The 27,830-nt window shown below is 50.1% G+C and overlaps 1 protein-coding gene across 1 annotated transcript in view; it reads right to left on the reverse strand.

Annotated features, from left to right (window-relative positions):
- Nucleotides 1-27,830, reverse strand: part of zswim5 (zinc finger, SWIM-type containing 5) — a 46,382-nt gene that overhangs the window by 13,856 nt on the left and 4,696 nt on the right. The window contains exons 2-3 of the mRNA XM_076294903.1: nt 2,950-3,306; nt 256-404 (exon numbers count right to left, since the gene is read on the reverse strand). Of these exons, the coding sequence (XP_076151018.1) occupies nt 256-404; nt 2,950-3,306 (506 nt within the window). The remainder of the gene's footprint in view (nt 1-255; nt 405-2,949; nt 3,307-27,830) is intronic.

Consider the following 27,830-nt stretch of genomic DNA (forward strand, 5'->3'; position numbering starts at 1 on the left):
AGTACAGTGTGCACGCACACGCACACACGCACACGCACACGCACACACACACACACGTGCAACTTTACATAGTACAAACTTCTTGAACAAACACAGTAAGATAGCCATGCTCAAACATAGATGTATTCACAATTATCAACACTATAACTGAATAATTATATAAAAAAAAGAAAAAAAGGAATTTGCCAAAACATACACTTCTCTTTCTCTCTCACACACAAACACACACACACGCACACACAGAGAAACACCAACCTTGGCAAACATGGAGTTGAGCTGTTTGCCGGAGCCATAGTAGCCTCCCTGGGACAGGAACTGTTTGACCTGTTCCCTGACCTGCTCCTCGTCTAGGTGCCAGCAGTTATCATCGTCAATACTGGCGCCAGCCGTGGGGTCCGGCGCACCTGCACAAACGCAAATAAAACACACGTCAAATAAATATACTGTATATAAAATAATAATAAAAGAAAATAAAAACCTTCCGGGAAAAAAAAAATATTGAGACACGCTGTAACTCAGATTGCCTGTTTTGGACAACATGATATAAGAAGCATTCCGACAACTCACACACCTACACGTTTGCCTTTGAGAGTGAAAAGCTGCATATAAACAAGCAAGCTGCAGGGTTCTATATATATTGGTGAGTGTTTGTGCAGCAATGGGAGTGTGGGGGTGGGGTGGGCTGGGGGGTAGTTGTGTACTACTCAGCTCAACTCCCACAGTCCTCTATTACGGTCTGAAGCAAAGGCGGCCCAGAGTGGTGGAGGCTGTGCAGAGGGTCCATCTCATCACACCACTTCCCCTCCGATCTCTGGACGTTATGTGCTATAATTCTTTAGGGATGAGTGCATTAAGGGAGGATGGGTCTTCTTACCACATGTTCAGCGCACACCCGCCCAATCCTCTTTAGGTTAAAGCTCTCTCAGAACGAGGAGAACTTTCTAGCACTTTGGGAATATCCTCTTCAACCCCCATATATACGGACTACACACATTGCCCAAGAGCTTATTAAAAGAGAAGAGAGGCACCGTTTGTAAAAGCTCCAACACTGGATGTCAACTATACCCAGCCTGTGCACTTGCAGTCCCGCTAGGCTATGTCACTATGATAGCCCTAATTTGCGTGCAGGTATGCTAAGAGCTAGGCTACGTCACTAGCATAGTCCTATTTGCGTGCAGGTATGCTAAGAGCTAGGCTTTGGCATTAACATAGTCCTATTTGCGTGGAGGTCTGCCAAGAGCGACGTGTCGTCATCGCTCTGTCCTTGGGCTCTATCGGTCATTTTGTTTGTGATAAGAGGATGCAGCACAGATAATATCTTAATAGGATAGGACCCAATTTATATGGCTTAAGATCATCTCTCTCTTATGATACAAGAGCCTGTGTATGTTTGTGTATGCGTGTGTGTTTGTGAGTGTGTGTGTGCGCGTGTTTATGTATGCATGTGTTTTTGTGAGTGCGTGTATGTATGTTTGTGTATGCATGTGTGTTTGTGAGTGTGTGTGTGTGTATGTGTGTATGTCTGTATGTGTGTTTGTGTATGCATGTGTGTTTGTGAGTGCGTGTGTGTGTATGTGTGTATGTCTGTATGTGTGTGTGTGTGTGTGTGTATGTGTGTAAGTGTGTGTACAGCTGGCTACAAGAGACCACAGCCCGGTGCAGCGTGGCCAGCACTGCTATGGCTGGAACAGAGAAGCCACGGCACGCAATTACACGCTGTAACCTCCACGTGTAGGAAACCATTTCCTCTCACATGCGCCTGGCGGCCTAAAGCCCGCAACGGAATCCATGACGGACGATGTCACAGCGCCTCTGCTTCTGGTTGGGCCATTCCTCATTAACGCTTTGCATAAAAGAGCACCATTGTGGCTCCATTATTAAAACATACGACAGCGGAGGTAATTACAGGCCTGCTCTGTTTTTTAATGTGCCGCGACAGAGCAAGTGACCGAGACGCCCACGGACCCGATCAGGAGATCAGACGCAGCCATAGGTGGGAGGGCCTTCTATAGGTAGCTCCTTCACCTCTCTTTGATGAACTCATTCAGACAACCACGGCTTCACTGGGCCCAGGTCTCATCATTGAAATTCCATAATTAAGGCTCAACCCCCTGGTGAGACACCTCTAATGAGGGGAACTTCCATGTTGGAGTGGCCACCCTGAAATATTTGGGGAGAGAGAGAGACAGAAAGAGAGGGCAGGAAAGAGAGGAAGAGAGAGACAGCGGGAGGGAGAGAGAAAGAAAGAGAGAGAGAGAAAACAAGAGAGAGGGAGAGAGAAAATAAAGAGTGAGAGAGGTGAGCAGGGTTCCTCTCACTCCTTCAACACAATGGAATGAGAGCTGGAAGTGTGGAATGAACCAGGAAGGCCGGGCTCTTCATCGGTCCACCCACCTCTTCCTCCTATCAGCCTCTCCGTGCTGCCCTCTTTAGCTTTCATGTTGTGGAAATGGGAAAACAAACTACACACTACAGAGAGTCTGAAGTGTTTGAAGCCTCCTTGGAAGCTTGAAGCAAAACAACAGACGAAGCTGAGCACACGGCTGGGCAAGTCAAGGTCAAGGCCAAACGAATAAACAAAGCAAACTCAGCACAACAAAGCGGACTAGGGAACCTCAACTGGTTAGTACATGTTCCTGTTGCAGATATGTTTGCAAAATGCAACGTTGGCACATTTTAGCTCATGAGAAAAATGCATTGGGCGAGTAAAGAAGTCCAACCGGGAAAGCCTGTCTCAAATCCCTGGAGCATTGCTTGTCACAACTGGGCTGATTTTCCCAGAAATACTTGAGCACAGGACATAGAGGAGAAAAAACAAAACAAAACACCTGAAGCCTTCTCCCACACAGTCCACTTATGACAGTCTATATGGACAGGCCGATTGTCCAGTACGACCAGTCGCACTCTACATCCCCACATTTTCCCCACCTGCTTGCTGTAGGCCCTTACCGTGCACTTGGTTGATCTGGGAGTTGGACGAGAGGATCTCGTCGGCCAGCTTCTGGGCGGTGGGCAGCACCTCGGTGTGGTGCGCGGTGATGAGGTACTGGACCAGCTTCTGCAGCTGGTCGCGGTTCATCTGGAAGAGCGTCTCGGAAATGGGCAGCCGCAGCTTGACCTGCTCGGGCTTGCGGATGCGGTAGAGTGAGAGTGCCACCACGTGCGCGCAGTAGAAGATGTCGCGGTTGCCGCAGCCACACGTCACCGAGGTGATCTTGCAGCGGTCGAAGCTGATGGCCACGCGGTGGGTGACCTCGGGCTCTGTCGCCGTGGCCGGTTCGGTGACCGTGCCGCTGAGGTGGAAACCTGAGAGAGAGGGAAAAGAAAGAGAGAGGTTAGTGAACTGAAGACACCTGCTCTGGGGGGTGGAAACCTCATGGCTCGAGGGCCAGGGAGAGGTAGACAATGCATTTGGGATTCAGCAGACTCCAGGAGATGACATACACTAATCCAAAGGGCTGCATTCTGCAGGTAAGGGCCAGGGTGATGGCAGCCATACAGGAGGCCATACAGGAGGCCCAGGGTGGAGCTTGTGCTGTCAAGGAATGAAGTAATCTGACCTATTCATCTACAACCCCCACAAGACTTATCCTTTTCCCTTAGGAACTCTGGCCCTTCTGTGTGTGTGTGTCTGTGTGTGTGTCTGTGTGTGTGTGTGTGTGTGTGTGTGTGTGTGTGTGTGTGTGTGTGTAGATGAACACACACACACTTGAGGGAAGCGGACACCGTTTTCCCCGCAGGCCTCCCTTCTGACCCCCTGTCTTTGTCTTGCAGTATGGCACTGCTGCAAATCAGCCTTTGGGGAAAACCCAGTGGCAACTCCACCACACACACACACACACACACACTGCACTACCACTGTGGGCTCCCAAGGGGGCGCTGCTCAGTGAACTCTGTGTAACTAGAGAGGAGGCAGCACCGACCGGCATGAGCGCAGGGTGAGGGGTTAGAGCGATGCATGATGGGAAGGGGGGCAGTGTGAGGCCAGTTTACCCAGCCGAGAGGCTCGCTACTAAATCAGTCATGATGGGCGCCAGAGAGAGATGACGGGGGGGGGGGGGGGGGGGGGGGTGGCACAGGGGAGGGGCTTAAGGATTATTCTATCACTCTTTAACCATAGCAACAAAGCACGCACGCACTAAAGAGCAGTGAAAGAACACCAGAAAAAGAGGGGACTGGGGAGATAAAGAAATGGCAAAATAAGTTTCTTTTGTGTATCCCTTGCTCATGGCCTGTGCCCATTGTGTGAGGGCATGGCGAGCGAGAGCGTGAGCCTGGGTGAATCAGTGTGGGGGAATAATAGAGCGAGGCGAGGTAAGGTGACGTGGCGCGGTGTCAGGACACGCCGTGGCACACACGGAGCTCGTCTCAAGTGAGAAGCTCTCGTCTAGGCCTGGTCACTCTTCACGTAGCAGCGCGGGTCATAACAATGCCAGTAGTCTCTTTCAGAGATGAGCAACGGCCGCACCAAGCTGATAATGTGTATGCTTGTGTGCACTCACAACACAATACAACACAGAGACATGCACACAAGACACACATGAGCAAGCGCGCACACACTCACACACAGACATGAGAATTTCTATGGCGGCAGAGGTGCCTAATAAGCATGGGTAAAGCCGGCTGTTGCCTCGCCAAATCCCACAAAAGGCTTTTCCAGACGAGTTCTTCTAAGCAGCTCCCCCCCTCCCTCCCTCCTCTCGTTCTCCTCCTCCTCCTCCTCCCTTTACTCCCCCCCTCCTCCTCCTCCGTAGTCACCCCCTCCCCAGATTTTGCTCCGAAAAGAAATCCAACGTCCAATTTACTGCCAAGGCCTTTCAGGCTGTGCCAAAAGCACAGAGCCATCTGATTAAGGGGAGTTTACGGCCATGTCTGTTTTCATTTTGATAAAGGACAGAGGAGGGGAGCGCGAGAGCTACCTCAACGCGCCGCACATGACTCAGGGCCCAAATGGCGCTCACTTCAAAGACAGAAACAGGATGCAGCCAGAGGAGAGAGAGAGAGGGAAATGACTGGGGCTTTCCACCACTCGCAGGCTCCGCTCAACTTTTTATTTGAGTTCTTTCTCTTATTCCCACCCCCCACCCCCCCCCCCCCCACCACAAAACAGGAAATGTGCTACAACAACAAAAACAAAAAATACAGTTAAAAAACTTGCATGTTTTTTTTAATAACAATGATTAACCAGGAATCCATAAAACCACTCTGCCTTTCCTGCAGGAGAGGGTCTAATCTCATAGCCACACAAACCCCCTCGCCTCTATTGAGATGTGGAAAAGGGACTACATAATAGGGTACACACATTCTGTGCAAAGTGCCCTTGTGCAGCTCTTTCATGGGTAGTGCTGCAGCACAAAGAGAGCTAACCTTGCCAGGAGAATCACAGAGGCGCCGCTGACAACCGCGCTTTCATGATAACAGGGATAAGCTAGCTACAAATGGGGAAGGTTGTTCTGTAATGGGAATGTTAGCATACAGTTCTTTATGAGAACTGAGAAACCCTGCTTCCCTGCTGCCCACTGATTTCCCATGGCAGAGCATTCTCTTTCAAAAGGGTCGCTAGGTTGGCACAGGCTAGGGACATGGCAGAGCATAGGGTCGCTAGGTTAGCACAGGCTAGAGACATGGCAGAGCATAGGGTCGCTAGGTTAGCACAGGCTAGGGGCATGGCAGAGCATAGGGTCGCTAGGTTAGCACAGGCTAGGGGCATGGCAGAGCATAGGGTCGCTAGGTTAGCACAGGCTAGGGGCATGGCGAGGGAAAACAAAGCTACTTTTGGAGACATCCCATGCTCTCATCACTGCCTTACTGAGTTTTGATTCTGGAGCATGGCTCAGCTAGGATGACTCACAGGGCGTGAGTGGAGGCCAGTCAGCAGAGTGACAGAGAGAGAGAGAGAGAGAGAGAGAGAGAGAGAGACAGAGAGAGAGTGAGAGAAAGCGAGAGAGGATGATGTTGCAACTGGAGCCGTGCTGAACTCTGGGAGGCCGTGCGACTCAGCAGGGGCCCTTTGTGTGCAGCGCAGCCTGGCTTACCACCCAGTGAACAACGATACCCCACTTACAGTGATGCTGCCGCAACAATGAGCCGGGCTGGAGCTGGGGGCTGGAGCTGGGGGCTGGGGCGTCTGACTGTTTCAGCCTCGCTACAGGACATCACTTTACTTAGTATCCCTTAGCAATTGTTAACCACGTGGCTAAAGTGACACCACACACTGAGCCGATCATGTTATTTGAAAAGCTTCTAGAAGGTTCCTCCTCATATCAGTGTTACACAAGCCTGTGGAAATGAACTGTAACGCTGCACTGTGCACTGGGAGGAGCCCTGTGAGGTTGTGTGTTCACACAACGTGATGGGACACATCGTGGACATGGCAGGAGGGGAGGGAATGGGGCAAGACAGAAAAGTTTCAGAGGAAAGTCACAAGGAGAGCGGAGCTTCACACAGCGTTGCTGCTGCTGCTGCTACTGTTGAATATGCATGAGTGCACTGACACCGGCGCGGGGACTGCAATGCAAATATTCAGCTGTGTGATTAGTCAGCTGTGCACAATGTACACCGCACCAGTGACCATGTGCACATGGTGCGCGCACACACACACACAATGTACACACACACAATGTACACACACACAATGTACACACATACCTAACCTTGAGTCTAATCTGCATGGTTGACCTTCACAATATGAATGCATATATGCTAAGAACTACATTTCAGCTGACAGGTATGGAGAACAAGCCAGTCTCTTTCTCTCTCCCTCTGTCTGACAGTGTGTGTGACAGGGCCTGCTGGCGGGGTTATTGAGGAGGACCCAGGGTCCCCATCAGCTCAAATGACAGAAAAAAAGAGAGGGAGCTGAAGAGAAGGAGGGAAGGAAGGAGGGAGGGGCAGCTGCTGCTGATGGACGTGAAGAGCCCTGCTCGCCTTTCACCAGTGCCCTCTGCCATCCTTCCCCATCCCCCTCTCCTCCTTCCTCCTCCTCCTCCTCTTGGTCGTCTCAGGTGCCGTTGTACGTCCTCAGTCGTCCCCTCAGCGTGCTCTTTTGTTGGGGAGGATATGGAGCTGAATGAGGCCTCCGTCCCCTCTGTGCTGATGCTCTTTTCAGCTTAACCACACAGAGCCACTCGCTTGGGGGCAGGGGGTTAAAGGGCGCCCCCAAAGCAGTGTTTTGGGGAGAGGGCCCAAGTTGGGGGGGGGGGGGGGCTGAAGGCAGATGGAAGGGCTGTGTCGCTCACAATGTGACACGCCACGTCAGCAAGGGGAAATAATGACGCTGTCCAGCTCAATGTGGGTCACTTACAAAACACACACACACTTTATGTGCCCAGTTCCTCTGCTGATTGACTGTTTCCTCAAAGAAACCCGAATGGCGTCTGCATTGAAGCAAGAATGAGCGCACACACACACACACACACACACACACACACACACACACACACACACACACACACACACACACACACACACACACACACACACACACACACACACACACACACACACACACACACACACACACACACACACGTTGATCCAGCAGAAGCTGAGTCCCATGCTTGGCTGGTTTGTTTAATGTACACATGGCTGCTGTGATAAGGCCTGGCATCTGTGTTTAATATACATGGCTTTTCCAGCATGGCACAGGATTCCAGCATGGCGCAGGAAAAACTGGTTTGGAACATGAGACTCACATGCATCGCACTGCTGCTGCCTACAGTTTCCTGCTCCGCGTACCAGTCAGTCTTAATGACGACGCCATATCCACACATCCAACAACGTCAGAGATCATGAGACACAATCATTAAACTAATTAGAGAACAAAAGCACACACATGCATGCACAATGAAATAAACAAACGTGCTGGTTATGATAGACAGACAACTCCTGTCCAGTATGATTGGCACGATTAACACTAGCACATCCAGGCACTAGTTGTGGATGTGGTAGAGATAGAGCACCACCCCATCCACACCTCCACAAGCATTAGTCGTCTGTCTGTGGGCTGTGTGCTCTGGACGAACCATATGAAAGGCCCTAGGGGGCCTCAGGAGTCCTCTCCTCCACCCAGCGAGCATTACCATCTAATGGAGCTCATCAGTCTCACATCCCCCAGCCAGGCTGCAGTGAGATTCTGGTGCAGGCCAACATATGGGGGAAGCCCAGCCAAGGAGAGGGGGGCTGGGGTTGGGTCTGGGGGGATGATGGGGATGCCACAGCACTTAAGCAGATGTAGCAGGGCTGTGGGAGGCTGCGTGTGTGCTTGCATGCGTGTATCATAATTAATCCGAGGGCCTGCTGCAGACTAATTCTCAAGCTCAGCCAGGAGCTGGAGGCTTGGGCAGCAGTCGTTTTACGCCGAGCAGGCCAGGCCCGCCAGACCCCTCTGGCCATCTGTCTGGACCGGGCTGGGCTGGGCTGGGCTAGGAGGAGAGGCGAGGCGAGGTATGTAGTGGTGCCTGCTAAGACAGACAAGAGAAGCGAGAAAGGGGGTCCATGCCGAAGGTGGACAGGGAGGAAGACAAGGGGAGCAGAGAGGTGCGGAAAATGAGAAAACAGAGGAGGAGAGCGCACACCCCTCCGTCTCTCATTTATTCATTCATTCGCTCCCTCCCTCCTTCCCTACAACGGCACCATCTGCTGCTGCTGCTCAGCTCCACCCATCCGGGTGCCGATGCAGCCAATTAGAGCGCAGCTCCTTCCCTGCCCTTAAACATTAGCCTCTAATCAGCCATGGAGAAGCTGATAGAACAGCGGCTTCAGACACTAGAAGCCCTGCCCCCCTTTTCCATTCCTTGCCCCTCCCTCTCTCGAACTCCCCATCTTCCATCTGTCCCGGCACCAATACGGTTAACACCCCGTTCATACCCCCCCCCCCCTCCCTCTTTTCTATCTGCACACTGCAGACATGCATATGCAGAAGGCAATGCGCATGCACGCCAGCGCACGCATGAACAACAAATAAAAAAGTGTGGGGTGCCGGAGCAGAGGCCGGCACGGCGTGATAAAGAATGGAGCTCTGATTGACTCATTTGTGATTTGTCTCCAATGCCCCCGAGCACCCCCCACCCTCCCCCTCCCCCTCCTCGCCTGTTCACTTGCTCGCCTGTTCGCCCATTCGTTCAGGGAGTCATTTGTCATGATCACTTCCAATTGATTTCTGATGTGGTGAACTATGAAGTGGAGCGGGGAGAGAGAGAGAGAGAGAGAGGGGGGGGGGGGGTGGTGGGAGGAGGGGTGAATGGGTTCAATCATCTCCCTTTTCCCTGTAAACTACCCCGCTGCTGCCATCACCACCATCACAGCACCTTCATGCCACTCACCCAAACAGTGATGGACTCGTATGGAAATCTCACATGGAAAAGAGAGGATGCATCAGGCCTTTTCTGCCTCCTTTCTTTCTCTTTCACTCTTTCTTCCTTCATTTCAGTTCACCCCTCCCTTCCCTTTAGTCGACCATGAGCTGTGTGTGTGTGTGTGTGTGTGTGTGTGTGTGTGTGTATGTGCACAGGGAACAGAGGAGAGGCAAATGAATAGCAGGCGTAATCACATCGCATCAGGGCAAAAGAGCCTGACAGTGCAGGGGGAGCGTATGCAATCTGGCCCCTCGGAGCTCGGGGGCCTCTGGGATCAGTCCAGCTTCATCAGGAGAGCGCAGGAAAGGGAACAGACCACTCTGAAGGAAGGAGGGAGGATGGAGGGGGTGTAAAAACAAAACTCCATTTTGGACTGACACAGATGTGGAGCTCCTGATAAAAGCAGAGACACTTGAAACGCTGTGCTAGGGACAGAGTGAGGGAATGGGGTGTGTGTGTGTGTGTGTGTGTGTGTGTGTGTGTGTGTGTGTGTGTGTGTGTGTGTGTGTGTTGGGGGGATGCTGTGGGTGGGATTTCCTTTCATTGTTAGATTCTGATGTTTCTGATGCACCAAGGTCTTGGGTCTTGTCCTTGGAGGGGAAGAAAGGAGCACTGAAAAAGCAGAGGCGGTTGTAAATATTCCTTTCTCTCCCCTTACCCAGCATGCAATGGGGGCAGCGTATCCCAGGGCCGCTCTGCTCCACACCACACCTCAGCCTACTCCTATTTGTGCTATATACAGTACAAAGAGCTGGGAACAATAGCACGCTCCATAGTTTGTTTTGTGAAGAGCCATGCTCACTTCCTGCTCCTGGGCAGTCCACTGAACCAATAGTAATGAGGATCAGCTTTCCAGCGTGGCTCATTTGAAAGGACAGACGTGTCTGTGAGGAGTCCTGACCGAGGCCTGCAGAGCTCCGAGGCTCTGCACGGGCCGGCCGTTGGCTCTCCCCCTCGACGCCCTCTTTGCCAGCAACACTAGCTATCAGGCAAACTGGACTGGCTAAGAGAATGTGACGTGCTTCAAAAGGTCAGTGGCCAGTATTTATCCCCTCCCCTGGCCGCAGATAATGCCGGAAAAGACAGCCTCACAACACGACGTGCCAAACATTTTGACGCCGTCACCAGCTCGGAGCGCGTGGCCTCATAGCACATCACTCATCGCATGCCAGTCCAAATGTCTGTGGTATTATTTGGCCTTTCGCCGGCCGCCTCCTCAGACATGTGAAAGATTCTACTTAATATGCGGGCATGTACAAACCATCTGCTTGCCTGCATTTGACAAGGAGCCGTCCAAGGGACACAATGCCTCCATTAAGCTCCGTTCGTTTGTTCTGGAGGCACGGTCTGTGCCACTAGATAAGTGCATTTTAAGAAGCTTATATATCCTGAGTCACATTAAACAAAACGAAACAAAGCTCAATCAGCGTGTGAAGACTGGAATAGAGGGAGAGAGGGAGGAAGAGGGGGAGAGAGAGGGAGGGAGGGACTAGCATGAGAGAGACAGACTTGGTCTTACCCAGATGGGGACACTTTTCCATTTGAACTTGTGCATGACAGATCTGCAGCTACCACTTCATCTGTGGAGCGTACCAACACTCAGCTATTCCTTTGAGCTAGTAGGCGCTCTATCTCTGTTTTGCCCTGGCTTTTCAAAGAAAGAAAGAAAGAAAGAAAGTAGATAGAGAAAAAAAAAAAGAAAACTCAAACAAACTAGCCTGTGTACTTGAAACACACTGGCACAAGGTTAAGAAAAGTCAATATGTGCTCTGCGGCTGCTCCTGGTCGTGTTGCCTCCCTGCCATTTCCTCCTCCACACCATGGAAACTGTAAACTCCTCATTGTCTTCTCATCTCCAGCCAAGATGCTAGGCTAACAACAGCCAATCTGATCTGCAGCACCTTCAGCCCATGCAGCTCCCAATGATTTTCCCCCTTCAAATGCCTATCAAACCAGGCATGGCATATGGACTAGAACAATAAAACAGCCCATAATGGGGTGGGGTGGGGGGTGGTGAGCACAAAAGGCCCAAGCCAACACACACACACACTCAGCTCCAGTCTTGCATGCATGATGATGAAGAGAAAAGGCCTGAAGGTGCGCGAGGGAGACGCAAATCAGATGAAGCGCCAATGGTGGCATCTCTAATTACCTCCACTCCTCCTCCTTCTGTCTTAACAATGCCACCCCCCCCCCCCCAAACACACACACCGCATCATTACACCTCCTATTCCAAAAATACTCCTCCATTGTCTTAGCACTCGCTTCCACCCCTACCCCCACCCGACCCAAGCACCTCATCCATCCCAACCCAAACACCTCATCCATGGACTGTGCTATTGCCACTGGCCCATACCCATTAGCCTAGCTTCAGCTGCTAGGCTAACCCCCTCTCCAGTGCCTTAATCTTAGCCTGACCTGCTTTGCTTCTCCCTCTCTATCTCTCTCCCTCCAACCCCCCCACCCCCTCTCTCTCTCTGGCTGCCCACTGGGCTGGCCGTTCACAGGCCCCCTTTGTTCTCCAGTGCGGCTGTCTAGGCCTCAGGCAGGGCCCTGGCCTGGCTATTGTTGCCCACAAAGAGTGAACAGCAGTTAGTAGGCGTCAGCTTGGAGGCAGGGGCCGGAGTGACCGCCGCCACCGCCGCTGCTGGAAGAAGCCAGGGGGAGAGGGACAGAGAGAGAGAGCGAGAGCACGAGAGAGAGAGAGGGGGGGGGGGGGCACAGAGGAGATGGGACACAGCCAGAGCAAGGGTGGTGGTAGGTGGGCTGGCACCAGCAGTGACAGGGCTGAAGCATAAATGAGCAACAGCATACCGGGGACCAGGGGTGAAGCGGAGTGCTGATTTCTGTATAGGGCAGGCAGCGAGGCTCTCTGCTGTCATGACATGCTTTGAATAGCTGGTGCCCCTCCCACAAATTAAATATAACCTGATCCTGCATGCAAAACCTACCCAGCAGAGCACAGCAACACAGGAGAGTAATAATCAACGAAGCGTTTCTCCTGCATGAATTCAGCCTTGCTCTCTCTCTCTCGCGCTCTCTCTCTCTTTTCCTTACTCTCTATCTTTATCTCTCTGTCCTGCTAAGTAGCAGAAAGCAAACCCAGAGCAAGGAAAACAATGCTGCCTGAATGTTTCTGTGCAGATGGTCGACAAGCATAGTCCTTAACGCTCAATACAGCCATTTCATGATGAGGTGAACACTGGACACACACACACACACACACACACACACTAACTAAGCCCCTCTTTCAACAGAACACTTCGCTGGCTTCATCGGTCATGTACAAAGACAACAGTAAAAGCTAAGCTAGGTAAATGCATCTGGAAGGACTGATAAGTCTTAGCAAAAAATAAAGTTTTTTGTAATCCTTGAAATAAGAGATAAAAAAAACAAGCTAAAACTGTGGATGCACTGAGCCCCGTGTTGACACATGAGCTTGCATACAGAATAATAGGAAATGCTCAGTAAACAATACAACACAATGCACTTTAGCAGGGCTCTGGGAAGAAAAGGCCCACTCCCAGACTACCATTCATCCAAATGGCCCTGAAGCTCTCAAAAGAGCAGTTCACCAATGACAACCACTCTACGGCATGCTGAGAGGGACACACAAGGCCAGCAAACTCAATAGTCTTTTTTTCCATTCATTCAAAGAATCAAGGCGGACTAAAGAAAAAGGCACTGTTGATGCAAGAAAAACAATAAAACTGGCCAAAGAAGAAAACACCCTCAAACGAGAGATAAAATACATAAATGATTAAAAATTAAAAATTCCATTTTTTAAAAAAAAAAAAGGTGTTCTTTCCACCACCATTTTCCAGAAACACCTGAGGGAAACAGAGGGTGTTCAGAAGAGAAGGGAGGCAACGCATCAGAACACGTCCAGTGGTTGGTGGTTGGTGGCAGACAGAGACTGTGTGTGTCATTGGGGTGTTAGTACAGAGACGCAGAGGGGGATGTGTGTGTGTGTGTGCATTCAGCACTCATCACGGCTAGCTGCTTGTATTGACAGAGCCAACACAGAAGACAATGGAGGGATAGAGCAGGGCTGAGGAGAGAAGCAGAGGCTTGAGCAACAATGACGGAAGCTATAGTGCCACACATACACGTATAGACCAGGCACACATGGGGCCGTGGATGCAAAGCACCTCTTGTGTGGAAAGACTTATCGCTTAGCTGCATGGAAACTGTACTTTCTTTCTCTTCATGTCATTCAAGCGCACACACGCACACACACACACACTTCCATACAGCCTGGTGCAAGAGGCCGAACCCTCTCCAAAGGGCTGATATTGATAGAAGTGCTTTTGAAATGGCCTTTGGCTCCCGGCTTTGGAGGAGGTTTTCCACTGTCTTGGCCTGTCTCACAAAGGCAGCTTGATTGCTAAGTACGGTCCTTCTCTTGTGGACTTCTGGAGTGAGGAGAAAAGGTCATCAGTGACGGCACTTAAAAAGAAAATTATGCACATTTAAGAAATGCCCCCGGTAGCACTGGAAAGCCGTATGAATATTCATGGCATGGCCCCCAACCCTGATGGAGAAGGCCACCTGAGGGGAATCGCCGGCCGACGAGGCAGCGGCCAACCAGCTCCAAGCACAGAGTTTTCGCATAATGAAGCTCCTTTAAGATAGCAAAGAAAAAGCCTAAACCCAACGGAGGTGCTTATCACATAAATGAAACGGAAAGTTCCGTTTAATTCTGTGTCTTTCATCTTTTGCAATGAAGAGTAATGCAAAAAAATGGTGGAAAACCTGGATCAAAGTTCATGGCAACAGACCTGACAACACCTAAAGTGCAACAGCAGCACAATGGTAATAATGAGGTGTGTCTACAGCACACACACACACACACACCACACACACACACACACACACACACACACACACACACACACACACACACACACACACACACACACACACACACACACACACACACACACACACACACACACACACACACACACACACACACACACACAATGGGTGCATCATTCCTCCTTTCTCTTTCTCTACATCAAGGTCATTGGAAAGATGTGGGGCAATGACAGCACACACTAAAAAGAAGGGGAACTGTCTGTGAATACAGTGTGCTAGAAAAGAAAACACACACACACACCATCCCCCACACCATGCCTGTGCCAGCTGCACCCGACTCCTGTTGGCAGCAGTACCCACAGCAGCGATGGCTCTGACACACACCACGTGGCAGGCCTATGGGGCTGAAGCCCACCTCCACTGGTAGCACAATGGAGAGATAGAGTACTCAGGGGGGAGAGAGAGAGAGAGAGAGAGAGAGAGAGAGAGAGAGAGAATAAGAAATGGGGAGAAACTCAAACTAGTGCAAAACAAGGCCTGACCCAGAAGAGAGGGCAGAGGCCTGGGTGTGGGTGTGGGTGTGGAGGTGGGTGTGGGTGTGGGTGTGGAGGTGGGTGTGGAGGTGGGTGTGGAGGTGGGTGTGGGTGTGGAGGTGGAGGTGGGTGTGGAGGTGGAGGTGGGTGTGGGTGTGGGTGTGGAGGTGGGTGTGGAGGTGGGTGTGGTGTGGAGGTGGGTGTGGAGGTGGAGGTGGGTGTGGAGGTGGAGGTGGGTGTGGAGGTGGGTGTGGATGTGGGTGTGGGTGTGGAGGTGGAGGTGGGTGTGGGTGTGGGTGTGGGTGTGGAGGTGGGTGTGGGTGTGGAGGTGGGTGTGGAGGTGGAGGTGGGTGTGGAGGTGGGTGTGGAGGTGGGTGTGGGTGTGGAGGTGGGTGTGGAGGTGGAGGTGGGTGTGGAGGTGGGTGTGGAGGTGGAGGTGGGTGTGTGCCTATGAAGGGAATATGGAATAAAGCATAAGAAGAGACAAGCAGAGGTCTGGTGAGAATTTGTCTGGCCAGCTCTCCCCACACTGAGTGAGTGAGTGAGTGAGTGAAGAACCACATCCATACAGACGCCACTTACTAGACAAACACACACACACACACACACACACACACCTCCTAAGAAACACATCTCCCTCCTGCAAGAGAAGCCAAACGCTGTGAGACTGGAGACATGCACGCCCTACTCAGAAATGTCCACCGTCCCCGACCAACTCACAGGGTCTGAGGTTACAGTATATGAGAAGAGCAGACCCAAGCGCGCGCGAGCGCGCGCACACACACACACACACACACACACACACACACACACAGCTAAAAGCTGGAGGCATCAGCAGGGCTTAGGTTATGTGACGTAGGTCTGGCTAGTTCTGAGAGCCGGTGAGAGATCGGCTATACAGGTAAACCGAAGAAGGAGGCACTGAGAATAGCAACTGATATTGATTCGGTGAAGAACAGCCAGCAGGTGCCGGCTAAAAACTGATTCGGCCCGAGATGGATCATGTGGAGGCAGGGTGAGAACTCTGTGAAACGGAAGATCACAGACATACAGCGGACTGGATTAGATCTCTCTCTCTCTCTCTCAAATTCTCTCTCTCTCTCTCTCTCTCTCTCTCTCTCTCTCTACAGAAACTACTACACAGAAAGAGGGGGGTTAGTTTCACGGAAAGAGAAAAAAGAAGCACAAGGCTGTAGCTGCATGTGGAAGTCTGGAATGAAATTAAAAGGAAAAGAAAAGGATGTAAAAAAACAATGAACGAAGAATGTTCATCTTTTAATGTGATGCCAAAGTGCAGAAAAGTCTCATCCGTTCACTGGACAGCAAAAAAGAGGATGAGAAAAGAGAGAGTACAGAGGGAGGGAGTGAGAGAGGGAGGAAGAGAGAGAGTACAGAGGGAGGGAGGGAGAGATAGAGTACAGAGGGAGGGAGGGAGGGAGGGAGAGTTAGTTTGAAGCACGGATCTTGAGACAGAGGAAATTGAGTGCCAAGGCTCAACAGTCAGGCAGGGAGCAGGATGGTTGGACACCCCCCTACCCAGGGCCACGTGCCAAACATAATGACTTACACACAACTGGCATGGCACACAGACACTGTGTATGTGTGTGTGTGTGTGTGTGTGTGTGTGTGTGTGTGTGTGTGCGCGCGCGTGTGTGTGTGTGTGTGTGTGAGCAAGAGAGGGACATGGCCTATGCAAGGAGGAGGGGTGTCTGTCCAATGGAATGCATACTTGAATTCCATGGGCCCGCTGCCTCCCTTACCACAGCAACAGAGGGAGAAGTGTGTGGACTTCACAGACACAGAGAGGGAGGGAGAGAGGGAGGGAGGAAGACATCAATGGAGAAGACTGGGCACTGGGCCAAGATCCAGTATTACAATACAGGGGTGCAGGGGGGTGACCGAGGGGGAAAAAGTGTGAAAAAAGAAAGAGAGCAGAGAGAAAAGGAGAAGTGTAGGAGAAGGGAGGAGAGGTGGCCAGCTAGTCTGACTTGTTTCCAAGAGTGAGGGCAATTCAATTATTACAGAGGAGCTGAAGGTGCAAGCCGGCCTTCTCTAGAGGCTTGGGGTAGAGCCGACGAGAGCGCTCCATCTACAGAACACCAGGAGCAGAGCGAGCGGCAAAGACAGAAGGGAGAATCAGGGAGAGAAACGTCCGGAAAGGTGAGGAGAGTGGGAGCAGGGAGAGAGAGCAGTCAAACTAACGTGATCAATGGAGGGAGAGAGAGTGAGAGACAGAGATCTAACTGTTGGGTTGTGCACATACACACAACTTTATCTGACTTGAGGTGTTCCTGCATAGTCAAATCCTCTCTCATACGGAGGAAGATAAGCAAATAGCTTCAACTGCCATTTTAACAGTGTTCCTGACTGCCCTGAGGGAATTCCATTGAAGTGGAATTATCTCTGTCTTGAAGGCTTCCATCTCAAGCTAACCTATACATTTGGAGTGTTGCACAACCCCTGGGGATCAAAACTAAACCACACCCAAACACTCAAAAATGCCACAATAGTGCCAAAGTATCAACATTATTCATGGTCACGGGTGCTATGTGGACATATAATAACATTCAAAAGAGAATTCCCTCCACTGCAGCACTATACAACTAAACAGAACAGTTAAAGAGTTATCCCCCACATGACTCAGTTACACAGTACTAGGGGCCCAGATAAGGGATGCTGTTGTTCACTCATTCACTCACATTGGGCCACAGCCAACAAAACAATAAAAAAAAAAAAAAACACTGCAAAGACGCACACGGATCTACCAACACACTGGCTGGGGCCCATTGGGCTAGCTGTTAAACCATTTTATGCGAGAGGAACAAAGTGTAAAGCTCTGCTCTGGTGCACCCCACAGATCAGTAGTCTCTATCGGTCTCTTTCTGGACAGGGCTTGAGTAATGACCACCCCAATGGACTCTGGACCCCCTGATCGTGAACATGAATCTTCATTGGCGGCGCTGCGTGTTGTGTCCTTGAGCATACACTTGCGTTGCGGCACCTTTCTGAAGGCCCGGAAACATCCAGTTCACAGAGCGAGGCGGCTCCCCCGGCCATGCCCAAATATAGCGCATCGGGCGGCGCGTTCGCACGGTGCTCGCACTCACTGACCTGACCCATCATCACGAGCGGTTTGCGACTCTGTCGGAAGCCAACGAGCACGTGGATGAGGGTGAGGACAGGGCCTCACGACGCATCTCGTGAAAGACAGAGGAAGACGAAGGCAGCAGGCTCTGTTCCTCTCCCTCCTTAACAACCCAGATCCCATCTGGACGGCAGCGCTGCAAGGAAGTCCTAGAGCCCCGCCCTCCCCCCCCTCTCCTCCTCCTTCCCCCATCCCTCCGTGAGCCCAAGCCAGCTTTTGAGCCTCCTTGCCTGGCCTCATTTCGTCACCCCCCCCCAATCTCAAATCCCCACACCACTCGCCCATTGTCTCCAGGAGCTTCACTTGGCTTCGCTCAGCACTGTGCATCTTCAGTGTGCAGGAGGCTAATCCCGTTACATAGGGGCCTAATAATAAATGAATTAATGAAAAGCCAGTTAGCTTCGACAGAAGGGAGCCAGCGTGGGTGGGAGTTGTGTGTGTGTGTGTGTGTCTGTGTGTGTGGGGGGGGGGGGGGGTCAGACATGGGTAGTGGCACCTCGCATCCACATCTTAGCCATGTGCAAGGGTGTAATATGTGCAGTTTTCCCCTTTAAAGTTGCCCCAGGGATGTGGGAAGGTTTTAATCAGTGTAGTGCACGCAAGGCAGATCCATCAGATATGCTAAGCAGAGATCTTACCTGAACAAATACCCTCAAGAGCAGCCTCATCCATCTTAATTGGGAGAGGCCTCATTAATAATGCAGGCCTGCATGGAGGCCGAGAGTGGAGGGATATTAATTGTGGGGTGTGAGGAGAGATGGGGGCCCTGGCAATCCTATTGGGTGAAGGGATATTAATTGTGGGGTTTGAGGAGAGATGAGGGCCCTGGCAATCCTATTGTCACTAATGGAGCTGAGAATGGAGGACTCATTCATCAACAAAACGGCAAACAAGCGGAGAAGCATCCATCTACGCCAGCCAAAGACACACCAACAGAACTGTCCGGTACCATTTTAGGATGAGCGTTTATTTTTTAAGTAGTCATACTTTGAAACACTCAGAGTATGTTCTCAGACTTGTAAGAGTTAAGACTCACCATAACTGAGGGCTCCCCCCCAAAGAGCACAATCTAATGAAAACCATAAATCTCAGAATAAGGCTAATGGTTCATAGAGAAACATATTTGTTCACTTACAAAAAACCCACATCCTGAACTCGATTTAACCATGTGTGGAGATGTGAAATGCAGCCTCTCACTCACACACACACACACACACACACACACACACACGAGGGGAGAATCCAAATCAGTCCCAGACAATGACAATAAAAACAGTCAAAGCGTTCCACTCTTCAAGTTGGCCAAGAGTTGCCTATCCATTATTACATTTTAAACCACTTTCAGTTGAGGCCTATAATAGCAATCCAATCCTCCTCGGCCGAGACTAGACAGCAGGCTTTGAAGTTTCAGGCATAAAGCCTGCCTGCAACACAAAGAGGCTTCTAGGTTTTCAGCTGGGGAAATTGAGAGGCAGACTTCCATTGTGGAGATCTATTTACTTCAAAGACAGGGTGTGTTTATGACACATGTGGACCATTTGAATTGGACAGCGCCAGAAGAGGCTCTAGCACCTGAGGGAGGGAGGACAAGAGACAGACAGACACAGAGAAGGGAAGAGAGAGAGAGAGAGAGAGAGAGAGAGAGAGAGAGAGAGAGGAGGGGGGAGAAGAAAGGAAGGAAAGCCCCAAAATGGCGAATGCCAGACATGTGTCCAGTGATGTAACAGGAGATGCATGAGCATCATATTGTGAGTTAATAGACAGACTAAGGAAGTTAGAGAAAGGAAAGATACATTACTTCCCTTGGCTTTATATATATATATAGGCCTCTATTCTTTAGGAGTAAAAAGAACAGTCTAATAATAAAACAGTAACTACAAGTCTCCAGGTGAAAGATTCCCCATGATCACGCACAAGGTGACCAAAAGGGCCATTCTCCTTTATCAAGGAAGTGGAAATACCCCACCCCCACTGTAGAGAGACAAGGTGAGTTTAGAGCTGCTTAACTTTCATGCATTCCAAGTCCTTTCTGTTCCTGTCTGTGGACAGGGCACGGCAAGGACCTGATGACATGGTCCAGCACTCCACAAAGCCCTGTAGCCTGGAATGACTGACCTCCCTTAGGGGGTTCCCAGCATAGAGCTTTTCTGTGGGATAAGTATAGAGGTCTGACTTTTCCAGCTTTCAAAGCACGTCACGACCTCCATTCTCAAACGGCATTGTGAGAGCCCGCTCACATTCATCTGTGAAAAAGCTGCCTGATGGAATCTTACCATAGCTTCACAAAAAGCCAGACAGATAGGCTCTGTTGATAGGTAGACCACTTCCTTTCACGATAGTACTGAGAGATAAACAGTGTTCGCATGCTCTATTCACATGGGACACAGGATGACCACAACCCACCACAATTTACACAAGCACAGGGAGACTCAGGTGAGCCAAGCGTGGTCTTTGACCACACTTCCGCCCCGGTGGCCGCGGACTGAGCGGCCGAATGTTGAACCACCATTACGAGCCACAATACCTGCCGACTGGTGGAACTACCTCTGCATGCCCCTGAGCACAGCACCAAAGAGCTCCTATCTGTAAACATGAGCCGCCAGGGTTATGTCACCGCTCAAGTGAAACATCAACTCAGTACAAGCAAATCCTGAAGGCCAAAGCTCTGCAATAATTTTCTCCACATTGGTCAAGAGCAAGTGACCAGTGGCCAGCAGATTTTTGCTCTAAACCTATCCAGGCTGATACCAGTTTGAGTTTCTTCATGACTCTCTATACTCTCATCTAACAGCGCTATCTACGCTGTGTCTTCCCCTGTTCTCTCGTTCATGGTCTCTGGCTATGGTGTGTCCATGTTAGTGCTCCTGAGGCAGAGCCCTGAGAGTGGCAGAGTGAGAAGAAGGAGAGGAGAGCCGCGGTGGCGGTGGCGGCGGCGGCGGCGTGAGCGGCCAGATGAGCGTGATTAAGGGCCGTCTCCCTGTTGGGCCGGGAATGGTAATGAGAGACTGAGACTCCAATCAAACTGAATTATCCCAGAAAGGCCTCTTCAATCATGCACTGATTTACCCTGCTGACGTTCTCTTCTCTCTCTCTTCCCTCCACAGTTCTCCCTCCATACCCTTCCTCTTCACCCCCATCTCTCTCTCTCTCTCTCTCTCTCTGATCCTCTTTACACTCCTCCCACTCCTACCGCAAAATGAACAGATGAAAAAACAGTAGAGAAGAGGGCCGGATGAAAGGTGGCTGGGTCATGAATATTCCCTTAAATCACTCTCTAAATGAAGCCTGCGCGAGCCGGCCGGCCGGGCGGGTGGGTTGTGTGAGCGAGTGGACACCTGTTTTCAGGGCTGGGTGGCTCGCTAGCTGGCAGTGATGAGGAGCGGACTGCAGCCATTGCCTTTCATTAGCGGCCCTTTGTGCTTTCCTGTCACGGTCACAATGGTCCACCATTTACTGCTGATGAAAATAAATTGTGTACCTGGCTCTTCTTCAATGCAGCAACATCCAGATTGGATGTCTTGGGGGTGGGAGGAGGAGAAGGAGGAGGGGGGGAGAGGGGGGGCAAACAAAAGCCAGAATATCTGTATGGTGTTACAGCAACACTATGAGGCAGAAAGAGAAAATAGTCAGTCAGAGCTGGTGTAGTGTTTGTGTGAGCTACTGTGCAGCTAATCAGTATGCAGGTAAATAGTCAACGCAATCTGAAGCCATCAAGGTCCTTTTCACTACATTTGCTTAAGAGTAACAAAAGATGTACAGAAACTCACTTCAATTTGCATACGAGACATAGCATTTGCCCTCTACAGAAAATGTGACTAATCTCCTACCCTAAGAGCACCAACTTATTAAGCAAAGACAAACCCCATTATGTGAAAAGTGAAAAAGTTTCTTTTTTCCAGTGAGAGAGACAGAGAAGGAGACAGAGAAAGGGAGAGAGAGATCAGATAGGCCTACTATTTAATTGTGGCTTTCATCTGTTGTGCTTCAAAGCCATTGTTGCTGGGTGTATGTCTTGTATTCCACAGATAAGGCTGAGCACGTTCAATACTGATTTATCCTTTCAGACGCCACACAGGCTCATCTTGCTGCCGCAGCAGAAAAAGTGCTTAGTGTTCACAGCCAACAGAGGAGAAATTAAACTCTGAAAATTTGAATTTAAAATCAAGTGCGAGTAGGAAGGAGAGGGGGAGCCTGATCAGGGCTTTGGGGGCAGAGGGATGGGATGGGGGGGGGCACTCCTGTGGGGGTCGCATGTGTGCCCTTGGACAAACCATGGGAAATTCCCCTTGAGAGTATTTTATTAACCTCACACACACACACACACACACACACACACACACACACACACACACACACACACACACACACACACACACACTTTAATATTAAAATCCTAACACCATTAAGCCTACAACTATGTTTTCATTACAGGTGAGCTGCCCTCACTCTAAGCCTGATTGACATGTGGCCTATCTGTAACTTACAGTTACACTGTAATCAGTCAAACCTTGAACAGGTGGCCTGCTGATAAAAAGATCACTGTTTCTCTGTTTCTTCCCTCCTGGTAGTAGAGCTGCCCTCTGTTTGCTCTAGGGACCTTGATGGGCCTCAGATAACCACTCCCTCCCATGTTGGTGTGTGTGTGTGTGTGTGTGTGTGTGTCTGAGGCCTCCGGTGGCTTTCTCCTGCTGGGGGGCTCCGCTCCCCCTGCAAGCCCAACAATAGCTGGCCCGTCCTGCCCCCTTCCGCCTGCACTGCTCCGGGGCTGGAGGTTCACCCTGATCCTATTACAGCATGACAGGAGCCACAATCAGCCATTCAACAGCACGCATTCTCTCCCTGTCCCCCCTGTCCATACTCTCCCTGGGCCCTGGAGAGTCCCCGGCTATTCAGTGTGTTGTTCTCCACGCTGCACCACACATGACTTTTGTGTGCTTGGGCCAGCCACGACTCAGGTGTGTGTGTGTGTGTGTGACAGAGAGAGAGAGAGAGACACAAATCATCACCTGGCCCTAAGCTCCTTGACGTTTGCTTTTCTTTTTTTTTTGTTAAAGAAAAAAATGCTGGAGAAGACGAGAGTTCTTGAAAGGTGAAGGTGTTTTTGCCACAGGGCTGCAGACTGCCTGTGCTGACATTTTGCTTACCAGACCCATTATGTGCAGAGCAGCACATTTGGGGGTCCGGCGGAGCTCAAAACCCCATTATGTGAACTGAGCTGTAGGTTTTGCTGAACGGAGCTGAGAGTCAAATTCCTGGTTCACACAGAGCCCTCACAGCTCCTGCGGGCTGGCTCTTCGCGTTCCTTCTTTAGAAGTACAATAATTAAAAACAAAAACAGGAATTTAAGGAGGGGTAGAGCTGGAATGCAGGGGTTTAAGCCGTGTGTGCGTGTGTGTGTGCGCGTGTGTGTGTGTGTGTGTGTGCGTGCGTAGTATGAGGGGTAGGGGGTCCCAGACGCAGCCCTGCGGCTCTTGCCCACATTAATCATGTGGAGGGGTGTGTTTGGGGGAAAGGGGAGGGGCATGGAGTGGAATAGGGGGTGCAGTGGGTGGGTGGGGGCCAGGGGGCACCCCCCTCGATGCATGTTTGCCTGTCTACTGCTGCTCTGACGTGTACCCCTGTCAGCCCCACAGTCAGCAAGGTCTACAAGACTAATGAGACCTCAAACACGCTCATAGTCTGTGTGTGTGTGTGCGTGGGTGTGTGTGTGTATGTGTGCGTGTGGGTTCATGCCCACAAGTGTGTGTTTGGAGACCGGACTTGACGGGTTGGATTACTTTGCCTTTCATATTTGGCTTTTAGTTCACTTGCCCCAACCCCAACCCCCAATCCAACACCATCACACAAACAGCCTCTCTCTCTCTCCTCCTCCTCCTCCTCCAACCCTTTCTCCTGCAGTCATCTGTTCCTTCAGCTGTCAGAAAGGCAAGTGCCTAATGGGCCATATCAGAGCAGCCACTGCAGGGAAACCCAGGCCAGTCATTAGGCAATATTGAAAAAGGGAGCCGTTGGGCAAAAGAGAGGGAATGGCTATGAGACACAGAGAGAGACAGAGAGAGAGAGAGAGAGAGAGAGAGAAAGAAATAGAGATTGCTCACCTATTCCACAGAGGTGGTCTGAAAAGCAAGCCTTCAATGCTTATAGCACTAGAGCAAAGACTAGACTAGGAAGGGCTTTCAATATTTAATGCCACAAATATCCAACATTAAGTAAGAAGCATTCCTTGTCATTCTACGCTAGTTTCAATGCTAGCTTAGCTCTAGGAGGCTAGCTCATTAGGTGAGCTTACATTATTCAGTGTGCCAATCGCTCTTTTTTTCCTCCACATGGTACTAATGACTGACATAGAGAGGCGATGTAGGGTGGGGGTGGGGAGGGCTATTTCATAGAGGGGGCTTAATGTACCAGAATTGGGAGATGTTCCCATCTGTAAGGGCCATGTTCAATCATACATTATGAACACTATTATTTTTTGTATATTTGCATTACAAAGGAAAGCTATTTGCACCAGGCCAACAACCAGCAGAGCCAATCAAAGGGGAAAACACTAAAAAAATCCCTTTCTTTTGTAGTGCCTTTATACTCAAGACTGGCTGGTTTCTAAAGCTGATTTTGTACTAGTAAAACAGCAGGCAAGACAACAGGGAAAAACAACAGAAATTCCACATTAGGCTACCTTTTCTTAAACTGAGCGAGCACAGGCTTTTCCTTTACTCAAAGACAGCCCGCAAGAATGTTTTATTTATATGACCACTCCGATCATTTCTGGTAATATAAGCACTCTATTCTGGAGAACACGATTTTTCTTGATGGCAAGACCAAAGCATTAGCATAGCTAGCAGATTGCTAATCTCCTAAACATTCTCTCTGGTCGTGTCTCACAAGTGTTCAAAGTAAGGACAGAACTGCGTATTCAAAGCCTCCAACTAGAGCTCAGCAAAAAAAAAAAAAAAGTAGGCTCAAATCACTGGCTCTGAACAGACAGCACTAAATGTATAAGTCTTAATGATAGCTTTGGCCCCTCTGAATTTGAGGCTGCCGGCTGAAACCTCATACCCGGCTGCCATGAGCGCGTTCTTCAGGGGCTCCAGGCCTAAATTAAAAGCCCACTAGCTCCTGTTCCGGCTACCTTTCTCAGAGCCCCGACGCCCTGGCGCTGAGGCCAGGGAGGCTGGCTGAGGTTGCTCCTGATGTGTATTTAACTGCGTGTGGAGATGGGTGTTTATTCAGGGCAGCCGAGCCTGACTGCCGCATGCTAAGCATGACAGAGCCACTCACTCCACCCACACGGGACGTGAGAGTGGGAAAGCTGTGAAAAGGAAGGTGTAAACGGACATATCCTCCACAAGAGCCATGAGAAACACACAGCGTGCATTAGCACCGTCATACGTGTGATAATGGCGTCTGGAGGGCCCAATACACAAACACGGAGCTGTCAGTGCTGAGGCTCCGTTTTGAGGCAAACAACACACACGACTGTTTTGACAGTGTGATTGTTTCAGAAGCTCCCGACTAAAAAATAGATGCAGGCATTTTAGTTTGAGATGTAGCCTTTAAAATATAAATGTCAACTCTTGAGTGAATTTAGCAGAAATAAAACAGAAGCCCTCACCCCATGTTTGAGAGTAATTCAGTGTGTGTGTGTGTTTGTGTAATGTAAGTCTTTGTGCCTGTGTTAAACAATAGTCTTGCAAGTTAGATTGACACCATTCCCTGAATGAGAAAGTGTCTTGCTCACAGGTTTTGCCCAGAAAGACGCCCCATTTCCAATTAATGACCTCCTATAATTGAATCAGACGAAGCCTTTGAACCCTGTCCTTTACATGTCAATTAGCAAGGCAACTAGAACCAACATACAACTGTTTAAATATTCATAAGACAGCTACTGCCATCTGGGTGCAAATCCAATTTAAAGGGTTCAAAGGTCAGCTCTACACCACAGGTTAGCCTATCGCGCTCTCTCTTGGGTCATTCTTTCACTCATTCTAACTGACTCATCTTTAAAACTAGGCCAATCATTCACATCTCAGGAAAAGATTTTCATAAGTAGCCAAGGAGTTATGCTACAGCATACTAACGTTACAGCTCTGATGTACATGTATGTGTATTTGTTATTTCATAGCCACACTAGATGTTTGTCCAAAGAACTATTTCGCTGTGTGGCCTGTGTTGTTGCATGGACAAAAGTGAGAATAACATTTTGATTTTAAAAGCTCTACTTCTGGAGCTAATCAATGAAACTCGTATGTAGTGTAATGTGGGGAGGACACATATGAAGCACACATATGACACATGTAGTTATTCAACACTCGATATTTAAACAGTGAAACTGGCTTTGAAGTCAACACAATTAAATAAAAACCTTTCATCACATCAGATAACTTGATTTTTTCATGATATTCTTATAACATGATGAGGGCACAAATGAAGCACGGGAAAAGGGGAATACACAGCCAATAAATGAACGGTCTCGCATGAGTGAAAAGGGCACATGGACCCACAGTAATGGCTTTAAAGAGGAGGAAGAGCTCCCATGTGATATTTGCATAAGGGGGAGTTTAACAACACGTTAACTGCCATTGAGCCTGGCTTCTTTCTCTCGCCTTCTGGCAGGATATTTGACCCCAACCTCCATGACACATTATCCTTCCCCTGTAGTCCAGACTGGGGGAAATTAAGTTTCCATGTGAAATGGCCACACAAAAAAGCTTCCCTGTGCACAAATTCAGCTGGATGAAAGGAGCTGGGTGTGGGTGACTGACCGCATACAGATGCCAGAGTTTCCTCCACAGCCTCCAGTTAAGCGCAATGTCCCCAGCATGACTAGTTCCCACAGAAAGCTGCAGCTCCATGTAGGAGAGGATATGCTTTTCTTCCTAGTTTCCCCCCACCCTCACAACTCTCTCTCTCACACTGTCTAGGACACAAAACCCTTGTCATATACTATGTGACTCTATTCATTTCAAACTTACCTCACTGACTGACTGACTGACTGACAGACTGAGTGTCCCCTCCCCTCCCCTCCTATGTGCCCGCTTGGCTGATTTGCCTTGCCTCGTTTTCGCTCCCCTTTTCGGTTTCCTCTGGAATTCTTTTGCATTTGTCAGGCAATTACAGCCAAATGAGGTCCATTAGGCCTGTCTGGGAGCCAGCTCTCTCAAGGCTGGCAGCTCAACGAGCCCTGCACCTCTGACAATGACACCCCACAGCAAGGGTAGCCAGCGCCTAAACACAAAGAGGAGGAGTGAGGCAGACCTCGGCCCCTGCACAAGCCAGAAAACACACACAAACACACACACAAACACTCACTTGTCATATACAAACCTGGACATACAACTCCACACATCAAACAGAGTCCCTCAGGGTTTACTTCAAAGGTATCAAAGTCTCTCACACACACACATGTGCACACGCACGCAAACACATGCACATGCACATGCACACACTCACATGGTCAACCTCTTCCTCCTGCAATGTGTATGACCACAGATCAGCTGTGTACTTAGCTGCTCGGTGAGTGGTCAGCTCTCTGGACGCCACTGCCACGAGCAGCTGCAATGTTTAGGTGTTGGGAAGTTGGCTGTGGGAGGGGAGAGCGATGCACATGGCAGTGGGAGAGAGGCCCGAGCAGCACGTGGGAGGCCGGCATTGCCGGGAGAGGAACCTTGCCCTCAGAGAGGTGACGCGGGGGTGCGGGCCAGGACGAGGGACAAGAGAGGGGAGTGAACTCGCTGGCCTTGAAAAAGCCACGGTGCACTAAAGGAAACAAACAAGCAGGCTGAGGCTGCCGCTCAGAGAAGCAAATTGCTGATAAACTCAATCAGAGGGTATCAGACCACCCTGCAGTATAGAGGGAGAGGGGAAAGATGTGTGTTTGTGGGGGTAGGGGGGGGGGGGGGCAAGCTTGCCATTGATTTCTCTGCGTTTGGGAGCAAGCCAGTCCCAACAATGGAAAATCATACTGCTGTTATGGAA

This window comes from Alosa pseudoharengus, unplaced genomic scaffold (assembly GCF_046254945.1).
Source record: "Alosa pseudoharengus isolate Yale_2024_CS ecotype anadromous, Long Island Sound unplaced genomic scaffold, YU_APseudo_1.1 YU_APseudo_1.1_scf_2, whole genome shotgun sequence".
Taxonomy (NCBI): Eukaryota; Metazoa; Chordata; class Actinopteri; order Clupeiformes; family Clupeidae; genus Alosa; species Alosa pseudoharengus.